At 33.9% G+C, this 18,566-nt stretch overlaps 1 protein-coding gene across 5 annotated transcripts in view; it reads left to right on the plus strand.

The window, feature by feature from the left end:
- Positions 1–18,566, plus strand: part of LOC145278157 (apoptosis-inducing factor 3-like) — a 160,440-nt gene that overhangs the window by 58,271 nt on the left and 83,603 nt on the right. For 3 of the 5 annotated variants that reach the window (XM_080130439.1, XM_080130445.1, XM_080130467.1), the window contains one exon: positions 15,468–15,488. In XM_080130439.1, coding sequence (XP_079986565.1) covers positions 15,468–15,488 — 21 coding nt within the window. Of the gene's footprint in view, positions 1–15,467; positions 15,574–18,566 lie in introns of all 5 variants that reach the window. The other 2 variants (XM_080130460.1, XM_080130452.1) reach the window with 1 other exon arrangement.

An 18,566-nucleotide genomic window follows, 5' to 3' on the forward strand; every position in this document is an offset into this window, starting at 1 on the left:
TAAGACTAGGAACAACCACCTTGTGACAATCTGCACAAGTAGAATATCATTTTTTATTTATTTTATTTACTTGGTAGGTCACCACTTATCAAGGCACAGAGGCCACTCTGCGGTAAAGGTTAGGTGTCAGGTAGACGGAGAGACACGAACAGTCTTGGAAGGGCTTGGGTAGGGCTAGATTATCCAAGAGGGCGGCTTAACAGGAACCTATTCACATATGACTTGAAGACTGCCATGTTATAGTTAGGTGGGAAACATACATCATGTATTGCATTCCACAGAGGGACAATTCTAGGAAAGAAACTACTTGTAGAATGTTCGTTTAGTTTTAGGCTTAGATAGAGAGTGAGGGACGTAGTTGTCGGTTGTTACAGCTAGGCAAATATTTATTTGTTATGAACGATTTACAAGGAGGGACTATAGATTGGAGCTCAGTCAAGCATCTGTCATAAAAATAATGATTCTTAACAAATTTCAGTGCAACTTTACTATAGTGTGTTGTCCGACCCAATCATGTATTTTCAAACGAAGGCATTTCAGGGAAAACATTATTACCTAATTACGTGTCATGTCGAAATTAATATAAATTCAAAAAGTTACAAAAAATTGTCCAGTAGAAGATGTATTAGAGCTAATTTTCAGAAAAAAAGCATGTAGTATTATCGAGAATAAGCAAGATGGCCGACTTGAAAGCAGTTATCTCCTCCTGATTTCAGGCATCTAAAGGATTAAACAGTGAGATTGCAATTTAAAAAAATTCTGTTTTTACTTATAATTATTTTTCTACAAGACCATGGTTCATAATTTTTGGAATTTATACTAATTTCAGTATGGCATGCGAGTACATAATGTTTTTCACTGAAATGCATTTTTTCGAAGACACATAGTAAAATTGCACCCACATTTCAAATCCTACAAGTTGTTAATAAATGGACATACAGATAGTTCCACCAATTATTATTCATATATCATAAAATTTTATTGATTCTCATCATATTTAGTTTTAACGCCTGCCTTACATACAGTAATGGTTTCTGATTACACAAACAAACAATTTTATAAAAAGTATTTATTTTGTTTATTTTTTTTCCATCCTTCTCATATGCAGCAAACTGACAGGTGTTTGATTGTTCAAGTCGTCAGGTATTTTAGTACTTGAACTTGTTAACCAACGATTTTCAAAGGAATGCCTTGAATAAGCAACTCTCTTGCTTTAATGTTTTACTGAATGACCAAATGAGCGAGAAGTTTAAGATTCCTTTGTATTTGCATTGATGTTTACATGTTCTCGAAATTTGTCTTGAGTGAATAAAAATTGCAATTCAGGGAGAATCTCTAGTAGAACGAAGCATGTGTGTTGCTCACATATATTTCAGAGCTATTCAATCGAGCTGTTCCAAAATTTAATCCATTGTTTTACCATTCTCACGCACAAAATGGTTTTACTCTATCAAACAACGCTTTTTACCAGAAAATGGTAAAATTTGACAACTTAGTCTAAAAAACTAAAACAGGAATTAAAAGAAACCTTTCCCAAAGTTTTTTTTTAACTGGCCTTGGTCGATGTAGAAAGAATGTCAGCTAATTTCAAACTAAAAGATAACATCCAACTATATTTAAGAAAAAGGATCTACCTTTCGCCTCATTAAAGAAAATAGACAAGGAATTAGACAGATTAGTATGGACTGGTATTTCATCAAAAGTGGAGTATAGCACCCACTGCCTATGTAAAGAAAAAATCTAAAGAAATTTGTTTTTGTGCCGACTTCTTCACCATCTTCAATGCAGCACTCAAGGATTATCCTTATCCACTACCAAGCCAGAAATTTTTATCAGATTAAACGGAGGCAAATATTTTTCAAAGATCGACCTTAGTGATGTTCACCTCCAAATACCGTGGGAGAAGAGAATTCCAAGTTACTATGTATAAACATACATCGCGGATTATACAAGTTTGAAAGGATTGCTTTGGTGTTAAAGTCGTTCTAGTAATCTTCCAGCAAGTTATGGACACTATGCTGGGTGAACTTGCTTTTACAATAACTTACTTGGATGACATCTTAAGAAATAAAAGCATGAAACAACATCGGGAATGTGTCTGGTGTTTTCACAAATACAGAACTACATGTTCAAAATAAAAGAAGGAAAATTTAATTTCTTTATGGAAGAACTCAAATATCTTGGGCATATCTATACTCTTATAAATTTGTATTATTTGGATTCATTGAACTACTGTTCTCATCTTGAGTGTGATTTTCACGTTTTGGTCGATATAGCCTCACAGATGAAAACAGTAGTTCGATGAATCCAAATAATATGAATAACCTATCCTCATCTCAAAAATTCAGAAACGTCTTATAAATTTTTTTTTTTTGTGTGTATTGATATTCATATTAAAAACCCCTTTTTCTATTTATTTAAAAAGAAAATACAACTTTGTTATATATGGGTCATGGAATTGCATTTATCTGCAAAAGATCTAGCTAATTTGTATATTCTTTTAAGCATTCATTTTAATTAATTCCCCATTAGTTTTTTCAGTTTTCTCATGGGATGATCATCTGTAGTTAACTATTACGTGTAATTATATTCATGCAGATATTCTACATGATTTATACTTGCATAATATTTGCGTAAAAAGTTTATAGTAAAAACAAACCTGTTTCCATATATATTTATGTATTTTTGTTTAAAAAATTTTGCCTACCAAACTTCTCTGTCAATTTTTGGTCTACAGACATGAAACTTCATATATAGGGTACTTGAACCCATGTAAAACTTTATATTTGGGTTTTAGCCTGGGAAAATCGATATAAAAGTGTGAAAATTAAAAAAAAAAAATGAAATTTGCCAGATGAAAGTTGAACGACAGCATTACAAATATGTATACATAATGTAGTAGCTATTGGTTCATGTTTTAATTTTTAGCCTTGCAGCAAATATGTCTTTATAGCTCAGGCATTAATGTCAGAGGAAAATATAAATCGTAAGCTAAACGTTTCACTTTTGATTCTCGATGGTGGCGCACAAGTCTTTTTTTTTTTTTTTTAGCTTTTTAAATTATTACTATATATTGGGTTCAATATATATATATATATATATATATATATATATATATATATATAATAATAAATATGAAATCTTCATTAATCAAAATATCATATTTAAGCATATTTTACGACCGGGCAATGCTGGGTGACCTGCTAGTAATAGATATGAATGTCAGGAAGCCAGATACTGAATAGGCCGTTGTAATTAAGAATATGCTGACTCCTGAAAATCTTACATCCTTTGTTTCCTGGGATTAGCAAACTACTATCAAGCTTTCATTTCTAACATACATAACCTCCATGCTCTGCTGAACGAACTTTAAAAAAATAAATGAGGAATGGGAATAGACACTTGAATGCCAGGAGGGATTCTATACAACTATCAAAGTCCTAACATCAGACATTTCTCATACATTACTCGAACCTTGAAATAAGTCACTAGTGACGTGTTCATATGGAATAGGAGCCTGCATTCGCTATTAAATGCTAGATGGAATTCATAAACCTATTGTTTATGCATCTAGGATACTACTCTCTGCTGAGAAAAATTACTTCCAGACTGAAAACGGAACAGTAGAAATCATCTGCGTAGTTGCAAAATTTCACTGTTATATTCACAGAAGATATTTCACAGTCGAAACAGACCATAAACCTTTACTTACTATTTTCGGTTCAAAAATGGTCTACTAGTGTACACAGCAAATAAACTACAGGTGGGGGACAGTTCTACTCAACTGTAATTTTAAAACAGAATATTTCCATCCAAAAACAAATCTGGTTCCGAAACATAGAGAACCATCAGAAGATTCCATGATCCCTTCCCTGCAAACTGATCGAGAAATAGAAACTATTGTATTCCGTCGCGCAAAGACCATGTGTTCCCTTGTCTAGAGAGTGTATGAAGTCTGACGACGGAAAGTATAAACACTTCTCCAAAATCAAGACTCTGAAGACAGTTTATCATATATCTACAGGTTTATCGAAGTTGAAGAAGGTAAAATCTGAAACAAGAAAGAAACAGAAAAAATACAGAAATAATTTAAAGCTTGGATAGACGGAAATACAGTAAATGCTTAATGTACGGGTAAATTAAATAAGTCCAGAGGATAAAAATACAAACAAAATAAGGAAAGAAAATTAAAGTTTCAGTAAAGAGACAGTCAAAGAAAAAGTATTGGGGTTAGTCACTCATGGCGGTCACACCATAGAAGAAAGGGAAATATAAACACCGGTGCCAGCGTTGAAGGGCCACAGGTTGTCCCCTCCAGAAGAAAGGGAACCCTAGCGGGGGGGGGGGGGGTAATGTGCAGTAAAAAGAAAAACCAAGAGTTACACCATATTGTGTGTGACATAATAAGAGAACTAACCATGGTTCTTCATGAAATATAAAGGAAGTTCTAAATGATGAGTTTTTTAATCTAATGAAAACAAAAAACTCAGAAGGGCAAACAGATTTCAGACAGTTTCCCCGCTGTACAGCAAAAGAGTCATCATTCCTAAAATTCTACAGAAGAGGATCCTGAAAGATTTTCATGTCGGTAATCCAAGGATAAATAGAATGAAAAGTCTTATGTGTAGCTACGTTTACTGGCCTAAAATGGACCAGGACATCAAGAACATAATGAATGCATGCAAAGACTGTGCCTTGACCACAAAAACATAGCCTGTAACCAAAATGTCAAAAATGCATGTGCAGATTCATTAGAAGGGTTATACTATCTTATGGTAGATCATTTTTTTAAATGACTGGAGGTTTTTAGATGTAAAAAGCTCACTAAAGAGGTGATGATAGACTTCCTGTATGAATTGTTTACCCAGTTTGGAGTAGTTGATTGTCTGGTCAGCAATAACTGGACTCAATTCACCTCTATTGATTTTAAAGAGTTTTCTGAAACTTTCCAAATGAAAAAAAAACAAACAAACAAAACCTGTCTTAAGATCTATAGTGCCAAAGAAACAGTACATCTCAAGTGAAAAGGTATTTTTTAATATATTTAAAAACACTGCATTCTTCTGGAAACATGGTACTACAGAGATGATAAAAAATGTGGTCTGCATAATCCGAGACCGTCAGTTTTCATATAAGAGGCATTTTATACAATGATCAGAAAGTGACTGTGGGGTGACACCGACAGTGCACCATTGAAACATGAAGTGATGCACACCATTTAGGACACCTTTGATCTAGATACCCCAAATAACTCCAGAACAACTGTACTCAAAAAAAAAAAAAAAAAAAATTGCCGGACCTTATTGTGATAACCCCCCCCCCCCCCAATGACATTGAAACTAGTATTGGAACGAAATCGGGAATCGGAAAAATCAGAATATTTGAGGGTATCGGAATCGGAAAAATTTGTACTGATTTTCCGATGCCAAAACAATTCTTTTAATTGTCTTTTTTATTTGATTTTGTTTAAAGCAAAATTTTTCATTGCTGGTAATAATGATAAAATAATATACGTTTATTGATTTTAAACCACCAGTGAAGCTAAAATCGATAAATCTTCCCCACAAGTATATTTTTATATTTATGAAAATATCTGTGCATTTAACATGTGTGTTTTTCGGTAATCCTAGAAAAATACAGCTATATAGTTACAAATTTAGAGATTTATGAAGAATCGGAATCAGTAATTGTATCAGAATCGGGAATTTAGCGTGAAATTGGGAAAAATATTGGAATCGTCCCATCACTAATTGAAAGCATTACGGATTTAAGGTTTGGAAAAGGGGTGTTCTGGTGACCAATCTTACAGATAATAATGAACTCTTCCACTCACTATAAAGATCAGAAGAATATGTCTCATGGTAATGTTCAAGTTGTGCACTCACGGTAGCCAAACTGACATATCCTGACACTTTCATTTGTTGTATTTGCTTTTCTGTTCTGTTTTTTTTTTTTTTGTTTCTACTGAGTACTGAGTTAGGTTTTTCTTTTGAGCCCTTATGGGACTACAAAAGATTTATTTTTCTTTATCTATAATATAAATGTCACCTGTCTGTTTAAATGTATGTATGTACGTCTGCATAAAACTTTCAACAGAGGCAACGGATTTTTATAAGATTGGTATTGTTTTGAATCTCGATCCTTCGGATGACAAATATCGAAAAATTGGCTAAAGACATTTATTCCTTCACCCTCAACTGGACACTTTTCTATAGCGAGGGTCGTTTTTTTTTTTGCTAATATTTTTTAAAGTCATCTCCTCTTTTTGAGTGTCTAGTCTTAATTTAAAAGCTTTAAGGGCACAACAGCAAAGACGTCACTTTTTTTCATGCTCTTTTTTTTCCTTTGCAGTATGAGTTCAAACCTGCCTGCCTACTACCACTTTTTTTTTTTTTTGCACACACCTCCAAACACCTGGGCAACGCCGGGCACCCAGGCTAGTTTAATAATAAGGGACAATTGTTTGGAGTAAATTGCCTGGATTACCTTTATTTATCTTCAGCTCTTCTAGAAACATGTGTAAAAAAACTTTGTTTCGAAGAAGTTATGAAATCAGAAAATTGTATATGTTTTTACTTTTAACAGAAGTGAACGTATGTGTGTCTGGCTTGATACCGGTCAACAATTCAGAATTAATTTTTTAAGCTGGTGACTGCTGCTGTTGCTTTTGTTTCAAATAATCATGAATGAGAGGAAAAATAGAGAGGCAAGATGATTTTCAACTGGAGAGTTTTTAAATTTAGTGAATGGGAATTGTGAAGCAAATAGGATAGCAAGCGGGCGAAGTGAACTAATAATAAATAATTTTGATGATAACGCTTAAAGAAAAGCAATGACACACAAGTTTAACTAAGAAGAAAAGTTAGAAAGTAGACCATAAATTATCTGCAAAGAAATCTGCTTTCAAACATGACACTGCAAAACAGCTGGTGTTCAGTCAAATTAGTTTACTTAAAAAAATGTCTAGGCTTGACAATTACTGTTACCCTTTGGAATAAAATGAACATGAAACTGCAGCACTAGGCCGAAAACAGGTTCAACTGAAGGAGGAAGTTTCATGGGAGTATGAAATTCACAAGCAGTCTCCAGTCGCATGTATATCTCCGTTAGGGGAGATGACGATGTTAGGTGTTTGCAACTCTTGCAGAGAGGTGTTGACGTCCTCCTACATACAGCGCCTTGTATTCCCAAATTGGTCACCCATCTGGTACTGACCAGGCCCAACTTTGCTTCAACTCTGCGATCTAACGAGAACCTGTGTGTCAATGTGATTATCTCATGTGCATATATATATATATATATACACACACACACACACACACACACACACACACACACAAATATATATATATATATATATATACACACACACACACACACACATATAATATATTTATTTATTAGGTTGGTGCAAAAATAATGTCGTTTTTTGACATAAAGTTGAACGTCAAAAAACATTATTTTTGCACCAACCTAAACTTAGAGACCAACAATTCGATTTAAATTATACCTCATTCACACTAAATGGGTTGAACCAGCTTCTTCCAAAGGATGAAGTTTTATGGGAACATCAAATTCATAAGCAGTCGCTTGTATATTGTCATTAGGGTAAATAACATTAGGTTTTTGCAGAGAGGTATCATCCTTCTACATACAGCGCCTGGTATTCCCAAATCGGTCACTCATCTGGTACTGACCAGGCTCAACATTGTTTAACTTTGGTGATCTAATGAGAACCAGTGTGTCAGTGTGATTATGCTGTATAATCTAAGAATCCTACAATTCTTGTTACGTTTGCATTATTATTATTATTATTATGATTATTATTATTATTATTATTATTATTATTATTATTATTATTATGATTACTTGTACTCACTAGAAGTTCTCACACAGGCTATTATCAAAGCTCATTTACTGATGATAACCAGTGATGTTCCCTGGAGTCTGGGTGACAGCAAGTCTCCCCAGATTTCCAGTACTCGCCACCTTGATGACTTTGCTTTATCGCAACAACCGTTTAGCATTGGCACTGACAACACTCAATCCCATAAGAGAGATTTCTTGGCCTTCGGGCCCAGATTAAAGTGTAGTATCTGTTCTGATGGTACACTTCAATTTTTTGTTCTCAATTAGTGGAGGAGAAATCCTTCACGACTGGGACAATTTTTAATTTTTTTTCCTTTTATCCACATTAAAAAACGACCCTGGTGATGGAACACTTCATTGGAATTTGTATGGTAACTGATCTCCCCAAGGTCTAGTACACTTCACACTCATCCAGTCGAGGTGTGAGCAGTGTTTTATCTCCTCGGTTCTTTCATCTTCCTTGATCCTTCACAACTATCTTGTATGGTACCAGCCAGGACTGATATCTTTTTTTCTCATTAGAGATGAGGATTTCTTGCAGTTTCGATTTCCAAGTGTTCATGTGGTGTTTTTATATACGGCATAATCATAATGACACACCAGTCTCCATCAGATCACCAAAGTTAAGCAATGCTGACCTGGTCATTACTAAAATGGGTGACCAATTTGGAAATTCAAGGCACTGTATGTAGGAGGATGTCGTCATCCCCCCCTAATGGGAATATACATGTGACTGGGGACCGCTTGTTAATTTCATACTCCCATGGAACTTCCTCCTTTAGAGGGAGCTAGTTAAACCCAACTAAGGTTACTCCCGTTTCATACATGTGTTTTTTCCATCTTTTTGTTTTACTTCTGTTACAATTCCCATGTAGCTGGTTAGTATTCATTGTTTCATCAATACCGTCCACTGTATAGTCTCCATTTTCACCTTGATTCCAATTTCTCCTAAGCCTTTTCCAGTTTTGGGGGGACTGTTCCTAGTGCTCCTACAATTATTGGTATTGTATTGACTTTCTTCATGTCCCATATATCTTTCTGTTTTCTCGTAGGTTCCAAATTTGCTTCATTTTCCTGCTCTTTTATCTTCACCCTGTGTCTGCCGGAATGGCAAAATCTATAATTTGCCAGTTTCTTTCCTTCTTGTTAATTATGATGTCTGGTTTCTTTGCTTGGATGAATTTATCTGTTTATACTTCCATATCCCAAAGGATTTTGTGGTTTTCATTTTCCAGTACTGTCCCGATTTGTGCTTATACCATTTGTCTGCATGTTCGAAGTGCAGTCATTTGCACAGTTTCCAGTGTACTTCTTTCCTCATGCAGGTGTGTCTGTTCTTGTATTCTTTTTGTGCTAGTTTTCTGTATTCACTTATGTGGTTCACAGTTTCATCTCTTTATATGCAAAGTCTACATTTGCTGTTTTGGGTTAAATCTACTTTTGTTTTAACGTAGTTAGTTCTAATCGCATTGTTCTATGCAGCTGTTATTAGCTATTCTATTTCTCTGTTCATGTCTCCTTTTCTTAGCCATGTCCAAGTGTTCTCATGGTTCTCTTCTCTTGTCATTCTTATGAGTTGTCCATGTAGCTCTTTCTCTTCCCACTTTTCTTTTCTCGGTTTTTTGTTTTTGGTTTCATTGTTTCCTGTTTCGTTGTTTCCTGTATTGTTCATTTTGACCATGTCTCTTGCTGTGGTAATCAGTCTTTCTGTGTTCTGAGTTATGTATTTTTCCAAGTCTTTTTTGTAATTTCCAAACAGTCTTTTATACTTACCAATCCTCTTCCCCCTTAATTCTTTTCCATATAGTCGGTCAATATCATCTTTCAGGTGTAGTGCATGGTCATCATTTTCCTCGTCTTCTGATCAAAATCCCTAAGTCCAAAGTATCTTATTTGTGATACTGCCTAAATGTTTATTCCTTTAATTAAATTTTTTTTATATAATTTTGTTTCTAAGAATTTCCTTTTTCTTCTCAGGTATTCTTTTTCGATCTTTTCTTTCATTTCTGCAAATATGATGGTATCTGTTTCTAGAACAAACAAATATTTGTAGGTATCATGTTCGTTAAGTGTTCTCGTCTCTTTGGTTGGCCAGTTCCATGCCTTCTGATGTCTCCAGTTTTCCCTTTTTCATCTCAAGCAGTGCGCACTATTCCATTTGGAATTACATCTGAATATCCTGGCTGAATGTTGTGATCGTGTTTATCAGCTTTTCTAGTTCTTTTTTGCCTTTTGTAAATAGCTTAAAGTCGTCCATATACATGAAGTGGTTTATTCTTGATTCTGTCTTAGGGAAACTTGTATCCTGCAGTACATTTTCTAAATATGTAGTTAAGTGGCATCATTGCTATGATAAACAGGATTTGTGATAGTCTCCTTGGATGATGCCTCTCTGTATTATTATTATTATTATTATTATTATTATTATTATTATTATTGTTGTTGTTGCTGCTGCTACAAACAATAAATTGAATAGCTTTTTCTTTTGTTCTGCAAAAAATTCGATAAAACTAATATTTGAAACTGTTGTAGGCATTACTTCATTACTAGTAAATTATGTTTGATAATAAAAGATTATGATGCAACAAAAACTTTATCAAAAAATTACATATCATATAACTTGATATTTTATTGTTGAATTTTTTTTCTATATTTACTTGTGCAGTCCTGATAACCATCCAGTCTTTGATCTCTCTCTCTATCTCTCTCTCTCTCTCTCTATCTCTCTCTCTCTGATTTTGACCTAATTGTTGCACTGCGTTCATTTCATTTCCCTTTCCACCTGTCTGCTCTCTTTATCTTATTATTATTGTTGTTAGTTCTTTTCTTTTAATTTGTCAGGTTTTAAATTCTATGATTTTAAACCTATGAGGTCATTTGGGGTCATTTACCCATGATGGTTTTTATAGAGCTTTTCCCATACTAGTCTAATATTGTATGAAGTTAAAATTCTGGTATAATGACAACATTACTGTTCAAAAATGATGTCAATCATTGCAATTACTGTTTAGTTGAATGCCATTTTCTGATTCATAATGTCGATTTTATTTTAGGTTGAATGGTTTTTATATTCCCTTCTTTAAAGTTATTGTCAGAAAAGGGGCTTTCACTTGAAAGTTAATTATGTAAAAAAGGACAACCATTCATAAAACCTGGTTCCTGTCAGAACGTGTCTTTTTAAAGATAGCTAACCACACACACACACACACACATACACACACACACACACGTGTATGTAGAAATTTGAGTCATATGGATAAATGAAAGATAAAATCAAATTTCTTCATATTGTAAGATGTTTTAATATTTTGTCTTTATTATCAAGACTTTCTTAGAAATGAGTGAAAATATGGAAAAAAAAAAATTTTTTTTTTTACAAAAAATGAGACATGAAACAAAGGATGAGAGGGAAAATGCACACTTTTGCCCTATCGTAATAACCCTTCAGTGTGACTAAACAATTACTTTTGAGTTTTGAAACGCTTTTCTTTTCAACTCTTATTTGCCCCAAACAAGGTACGTTGTTGTACTTGTTTTATATGTATTTCCACAGAATATGCTCCAATGAGTTTACTGCACTTGTATCTCATAAACATAAATACCCCTGCCCCACCCTATTAGCAGCAAAATCATGCCCTTTCTCTGTAGAGGTCCCTAGATGCCAAAAAGTTTCTATTCTAAATAGTTTTTGCCTTTGAAATCCCCTTCTCTCTGTTCCTCATTTGTAACAACACATACAAATTTAAATGTAATGTGAAAAACATCTTGCTGCTTAACTCTCCATCCAGGCTGTCCCTTATAAATTAATCCCCTTATGCTTCAATGGCAATATGCCTTGTTCGGGTTGAACAAAAGTAAGAAATATACAGAGATGGTCAAAATGATAAAACCAAAGCACAAATTCATAAATAATTATACAAAGATCAAGATGAAAACAATTTAATGGGTAGTATTTCCCCATTTTTATTAATTGCTTGGAAAATTGCTTGGAGGCTCAAAAGGGTCACAAATGCCCTAAAATTGCAACAAACGACACTTTTTACCTCATAACTTTTGCTCCATCCATTAGATTTTTCTGAAACTTGGCGAAAATGTGAAGGCAACGTTAGCCCTTCACACTCCTCACATTCATCATTTCTTTATTTTTTGTGGCGTCATCTCACATACAGCACAAGAGGGGAACCACGCACGTGCGGCTTGTTTTATTTTAAAAAAAAACAAAAAAACACGAATATGTGGCAAAAAGAAGTGAAAACTTTTTAGCTTTTTATTAACATTGAAATAAGGGAAAATTTCAGTTTATAAGCTTACTTTTATATATATGTATACATACATATATATGTGTGTGTGTGTGTGTGTGTGTGTGTGTGTGTGTGTGTGTATATATATATATATTTATGTGTATGTATGTACGTATATGTGTATATATATGTGTGTGTATATATTTATGCATATGTGCGTGTGTGTATATATTTGTATGTATATATATATGCGTGCGTGTATATGTGTGTGTATATATATATATATATATATATATATATATATATATATATATATATATATATGGACGATGAGATGGGGAAAACTCAATATGATAGCGATCATCTGGAAATATGCAGCAATCATCATATATATATATATATATATATATATATATATATATGCGTGTGTGTGTGTGTGTGTGCATACATTACATACGTATATACATAGAAAGATTTTAGATAAACCTATTCATACGATTTTCTAATGAGTACACATTTTGTTTGCAAACACAATATCAAACTAGGTCGGCCATTTTATCAGCCAAGCAATTTTCGTTTTAATAATGTTTTCATTGCTAAAAACAATCTTGATCTTATTTTGATCAAGATGAAATGAACAATGATTTAAACTGAGATTTATTTTTGTAATAAAAACGTGAATGTTTTCAGTTTCTTATTTCTCTTATTCAAAACTGTATCAAATATCTATTTATATTTATATAAGAAACAAAAGATTGTACCATAAGACAAAATAATTGGGGGTGTTGGGGCGTTTGAATAACACTTCCCTCCCTGTTCTATTCATTCAATCTTGTCTCTTTGGTTGGGAATCGGGAGTGTATTGTTGCTTGATGTTTGTTGTAAAAGAATTGAAGCTGGTTTCATAAACTAGGTTTCCTCAATGCTGCTTTGTTTCATTTATAAGCTTGTGACCTTGAAATTCCTTTTTATTAACAGAAAGGTTACCCAATACATTAAACCAATGTCTTAACCTTCCCATAAATCAGTGTAAAACTGGTGCTCTGATCTAATAAAACGATACTTCAAACAAAGTATATTGTCACTTGGTCGTGAGGGCCTGCTATTTGACATCATGTTTACAGAGGACTATGTGGGGAGTTGAGCAGCAAGATATCTGTATTACATTTTAACTTATGTATGTTAATTCAGTTAGAGAAGCAGGAAACGGGGAAGAATTCCAAAGTCTAGTAGTTGGAGCGAAGAAACTATTAAGAAGGCTTTCCAGCATCTGAGGACCTTTTGAATGAAGGGGTGGAATTTTGCTGCTTGTCGGGTTAGTCAGGAGTATGTACATCGATAGGGCACAAGTGTTTATCAGAGCACATTCCATTAAAGTACTTGTAAAATAGGCATAGAGATACAACAATGGAGTGATGGGACAGAGGTTGGATCTTTGTCGATAGTGCAGGAGAAGAGATGTTGCTAGTGTCTCTCCACTCTCATTATTTCCATGGAAGATACTCAACTGAACTCTGATCTGTTTCCTCCCTGTAAAAAATTCACAACAAGAACTCGCCTTATTATCAGCATTACAAAGAACTTTTCTTCTTTTTTTTTTTTTTAACATGGTGGTCACCACTTATCAAGGCCCAGAAGCGACTCAGGGATAAGGGTTATTGCATGTACAGTAATCAATGGGATAGTATCATAGTAATCCTTAGTATTGGAGATTTGATAAAGTGTCTTAAGGGGGCGGTTCATCAGGAATTTGTTTATGTTGAACTTGAAGACATCCAAGTTGTAGTCAGGTGGGGAAACAGGCAAACGGAAGAGAGTTCCACAGGCGTGCACTTCTAAGAAAGGAGCTTTGTTCATGGAATCTACGTTTTGATTTAGATTTCTTTTAGATTTCTTCCTTCCTCTGTGTACCTAAAATCTATAATAGAATTTCAATGAACAGAGTTTATTTCCAAAATCTTCCATCTTTGGTACACCTTTAAATAATAGACAAGCTAAAAATGCATGGAACACAGATTCCAACACAGTCGAGTCAAAGTTCAAATTTTGTCCATTTCATTATTTTAAATCCTCTTATAGAATTTTTCATCATCTGACTGTCAATCTCATTAACTCTTATCCTTGAGTGGCCATTGACCCTGGTAAATGGTGACTCATTTAGTATTAAATAAAAAATTTTAACTTTTCAGCGTTCTAGCAGTTTGCCAGTCTATAATCTTCATCTTCCTTTAAACACAATTTTAACCCTCTTTGTGAATGTGTAATACATGTTTCCCCACTCGACAACTGGTAACCCCTAATGCTGTTTCTGTGCTTTTCTACACCTTGATCTTCTATTCTGACTGTGTTGTCATCTCTCGCATTGATGGCCATTGATGGGTTCACAAGTATAAAAAACTAAAATAAAACAAAACATAAAAGGAAAACACAGATTCCGATACTTTCTGTAAATATTAGTTACAGTTTAGATGTGTGTGTGACACCATCAACTCTCTACTCGCTAAGGTCCACATCTACATCTATTGTTGAGGTTGTGTTCATCAGTCAGTTGATCAATTCATTTTCCCATCTCCTCCGTGCTATGGCCTGCGTTCGACTGAGTCAAACTCACACCTCTCCTTAACTCTGTTCAGTTGGCAATTGTTCTCAACTGGACTGTTGGAAACCGTCACAGCCCCAAGACTGTTCGAAACCAATCCTAAAACTAACTCTAAACATATTTACCTCTTTGTCTCTATTATCGTCACATCTTGAGTAACAATCCAATCTCAGCTTCCTTTTGTCTTCTTTCATGAACAACTTCCTAGCCATTGTTTTCCACCAACCCTATTTCCTATAACTTTGTTTACCTGATAAACTTATTTCCTCTTTATTTTTGTTATACTTTTCCTTTTTTTTTTTTTTTTTTTTTTTTTTTTTTTCTTACTAACACTGGTGGGGGAGTTCGGTAGTATCACAGATGGAGGTGGTAATTCTTCCTAGTAGGTTGATAACTGTTGTTCTAGTAAATTATAGTAGCTAATTATCGGACAGTATAACTAGTGAAAGGCTACTTAACCTTCCTTTTATTTCTCCCCTTTTTTTTCATTCTTCTTTATGTAATCTTTACTTCCCATCTCCCTCTCTTTCCTCTCTCTTTTTACTGAAGGCAACCTCCATCTTCAGTTTTTAACCTTGGGTTCCACTTCCTTTCTTCTTATTGGAGTGAGGGTAGAAGAATAATCAATTTTATAAATGCAAGAAAAGATATTTTGCATTTTTTTTTTTTTTTTTTTTTTTTTGACAAATGTTTTTTAAAAATTGATTTTTCTATTATTTTTCCTTTCTGACATGTTTGTCTTTTGCTTATCCTTTCAGGTGGCCACTGGCAATCAGCAGGTAATCTGGACTAAATATACAATCTCTGATTATATTTTATTGAATTAACATAACATGGGACTTAATACTTCCAAGCCCACCAAAGGTAAACAATGAACTGTTTATATTTTATTGATGCATGTCATGTGTTAAGGCAGTGGTTCCCAACCACCATGCCATGGCACATTGGTGTGCTGCAAAATGATTACTAATGTGTCACAAATAGGTTATAAGTGAAATTTACAAGTTGTTATAAATGGAAAACGGCTTTCATATAGTTACAACTAAAGTTGTCTATATTAATAAATACTAATTCACACATTATTACTTGTCTTTCGGTGGAGGATCAGTCCTTCACGACTGAGACAATTTTTTATTTTTCTCCACGTTAAAAAACGACCCTGGTGTCTAACTCTGTCTCGTGGGGAGGCATAGTAAATAGGTACATGATAGTGGTGCTTAAATATCAAAACAGAAGAAATAAGATGTGTAATAAATCGTTTAAAATTTTTGGATATTTCGGATTTTCTATAAGAATTCACGTTGGTAAGCATTGTTAAATATGCATTTTTTGTGATAAGTGTGTCACAAAAATTTAAAGAGTTCGATGGTATGCTGCCGTGCAAAAGAGCTTGCGAACCATTGTGTTAAGGTGTTGGTATTTTGTATGATTTTTACAGTTTAGACAATATAAGAGATACTTCATTCACTTGCTATGCATTTTTAGCTTGTCTATTATTTAAAGGTCAGTTGTTTGTGTGTATGTGTCCAGCTAAAAGTCAGAAACTACGCATGATACACTCACGAAGTTGATATATTCTTTTTCAGCATTGTCTTGGGCAATTTTTCTAAGGACACATTTTTCTTCTTTTTTTTTTTTGTAATATTTAGTCTTCTGGAGAGTCATCAACAGAATGGAGGTGGGGTGGGTAATTAGAGCTTTATTTTCCCCAATGCTCTTTGATGCGAAATAGTATTTATGATAAAGAAGTGATAGGTGGAGAGAGAGACGAAGGGTAGAGAGAAATTTGAAACGAAAAATGTTACACACACACTTTTTAACTGTTATATTTTTCTTGTCCATGTGTGAATACTACTGTGGAAAACGACCCTCCAAACATCCACATCTTAGTTGCCTATTGAGGCAGTCACTGGCGGTGGGTAAAACTCTCCTCATCTGCTCTCAACAACCAATTGTTTTCAGGTGCCCGTACTTAATGACTTAATCAACTTTCACTGCGGGGCAGTTTTTATTTACTGCGGGACAGTTTCTGTGGCTTTTCTGTTTCCCCCAAGATGTGGTGGAAAACCATAAAAAGGGGATTTTCCAAATTGAATAGCAATTGTCTGATATAAGGAGAAACTCAGCATTGATCAAAGCTGATTGTTTTTGGACGTTCCCGCCAATCGCGATCAGAACAATGCCATCAGTTTCGCTTTTATACAAAAAAAGCCGAATCCACATGCAGTGATCCAAAAATGTCAAATGTTTAGCTTTACAAAGTCGGGCAAATTAAATAGACAGGCGACCCCTGTTGTAAACTTGTAGATATTATCATTTAGACAGCATATAAAAAGTTTTAAGGAGTGAGCCAACCGATCGCTTCCCGAAAAAAACCCTTTTGCGGACATACACAAAAAACAAACATACATACACACACACATTTTCGCTTTTATATATATATATATATAGATAACTCATGTTTTTTAATCAAGTCTATGATACTGAAGTCCATCCCCCCTATCCCAAGTGCTAGAAAGTAAAGAAAAGAAAAAGGATATATAACAAAAGAAATAGAATTTATCAGCAGACAGTAAATAGGAAGGTAGACAAAAGAAACTTGACATGGGATTTTTGGTTAAGATGACAGTAACAAAAGGATCAACAATGGACCTGAGATATATTAAGATTTAGTTTTCAAATACTTTAGGATTAACAATACGTTTTATGGCACTGGGGAGTGAAACTGCAATAGCTTATAACTTTCCATAAGTAATAAGTTTCACTTTAATCAGAGAAATACTTTTTCCTAAGAACAATTATAAGAGTGCAGTTCGACTTTCAAAACTATGGTATGAATTACTTTAATATTTTTTAATTTATTTTTTTAATGGAAATTGCTGCATGAAGCTACTTGGTGTAAGGAGCTAAAACAAAAAATACAACTTACAACGTCAAAAATGAGGCAACGATAAGTGTGAGATTGATAAATTCCAATTCAGAAAACGGCAATTCTTTCTCATTTGTCAGAAACATTGTTCATGGAATGTGATGACTGACAGCTAAAGGATAAAATAAGAAAAGTGGAGTTACAAGGCTGCTGAATGTAAATCCAAGGTCCACTTTGTACCTGTTCTAGTGACTGTCATGACCTTGATATCAAAACCATTAGAGATATTGTGATATTAGAAAAGATATCATAATATTCAGTTTAACGTCTGTGTGTATGACTGTATTTAGAAATTAACTGGCAAACTAATTGATCTTTGGTCAGGTCCTATCTTATTTCCTCATGTATTTTTTTAGCCTTCTTTACCAATAGACTCTGCGGGTTTGTATTACTGTACACATAGATTCGAAAAAGTTGTCAAAAAAACAAATATATAACAAATAAATATTATCAAAGGCAAGATAAGTTACTTTTCTACCAAACAGGATATATTTTTTATGTTTTTTTTTCAATGTAACATGTTTATTCAGCTCGAAAAACATGCAGTGTTTACCGATGAATTGGAAAATTCAAAATGGCGCCCGACACTCTCTTTAACATGGTAAGTTTGGGAAAAGGTGTTATAAATAATAAACTAGACAAAATACTATTAAAAAAATACTGAATATATGTCAACTTATGTCACGGTAACATATATTGAGCGAATTTCTAACAGTATTTTGTCTAGTTTATTATTTATAACATCTTTTCCTGAATTTACCGTGTTAAAGAGAGTCGGGCGCCATCTTGAATTTTCCAATACATCGGTAAACACTGTATGCTTTTCAAGCTGAATAAACATGTTACATTGAATAAAAACACGAAAAATATATCCAGTTAGGTAGAAAAGTAACTTATCTTGCCTTTGATAACATTTATTTGTTATATA

Source organism: Euprymna scolopes, chromosome 1 (assembly GCF_053919585.1).
Source record: "Euprymna scolopes isolate OS-2025 chromosome 1, ASM5391958v1, whole genome shotgun sequence".
NCBI classification, from domain to species: Eukaryota; Metazoa; Mollusca; class Cephalopoda; order Sepiida; family Sepiolidae; genus Euprymna; species Euprymna scolopes.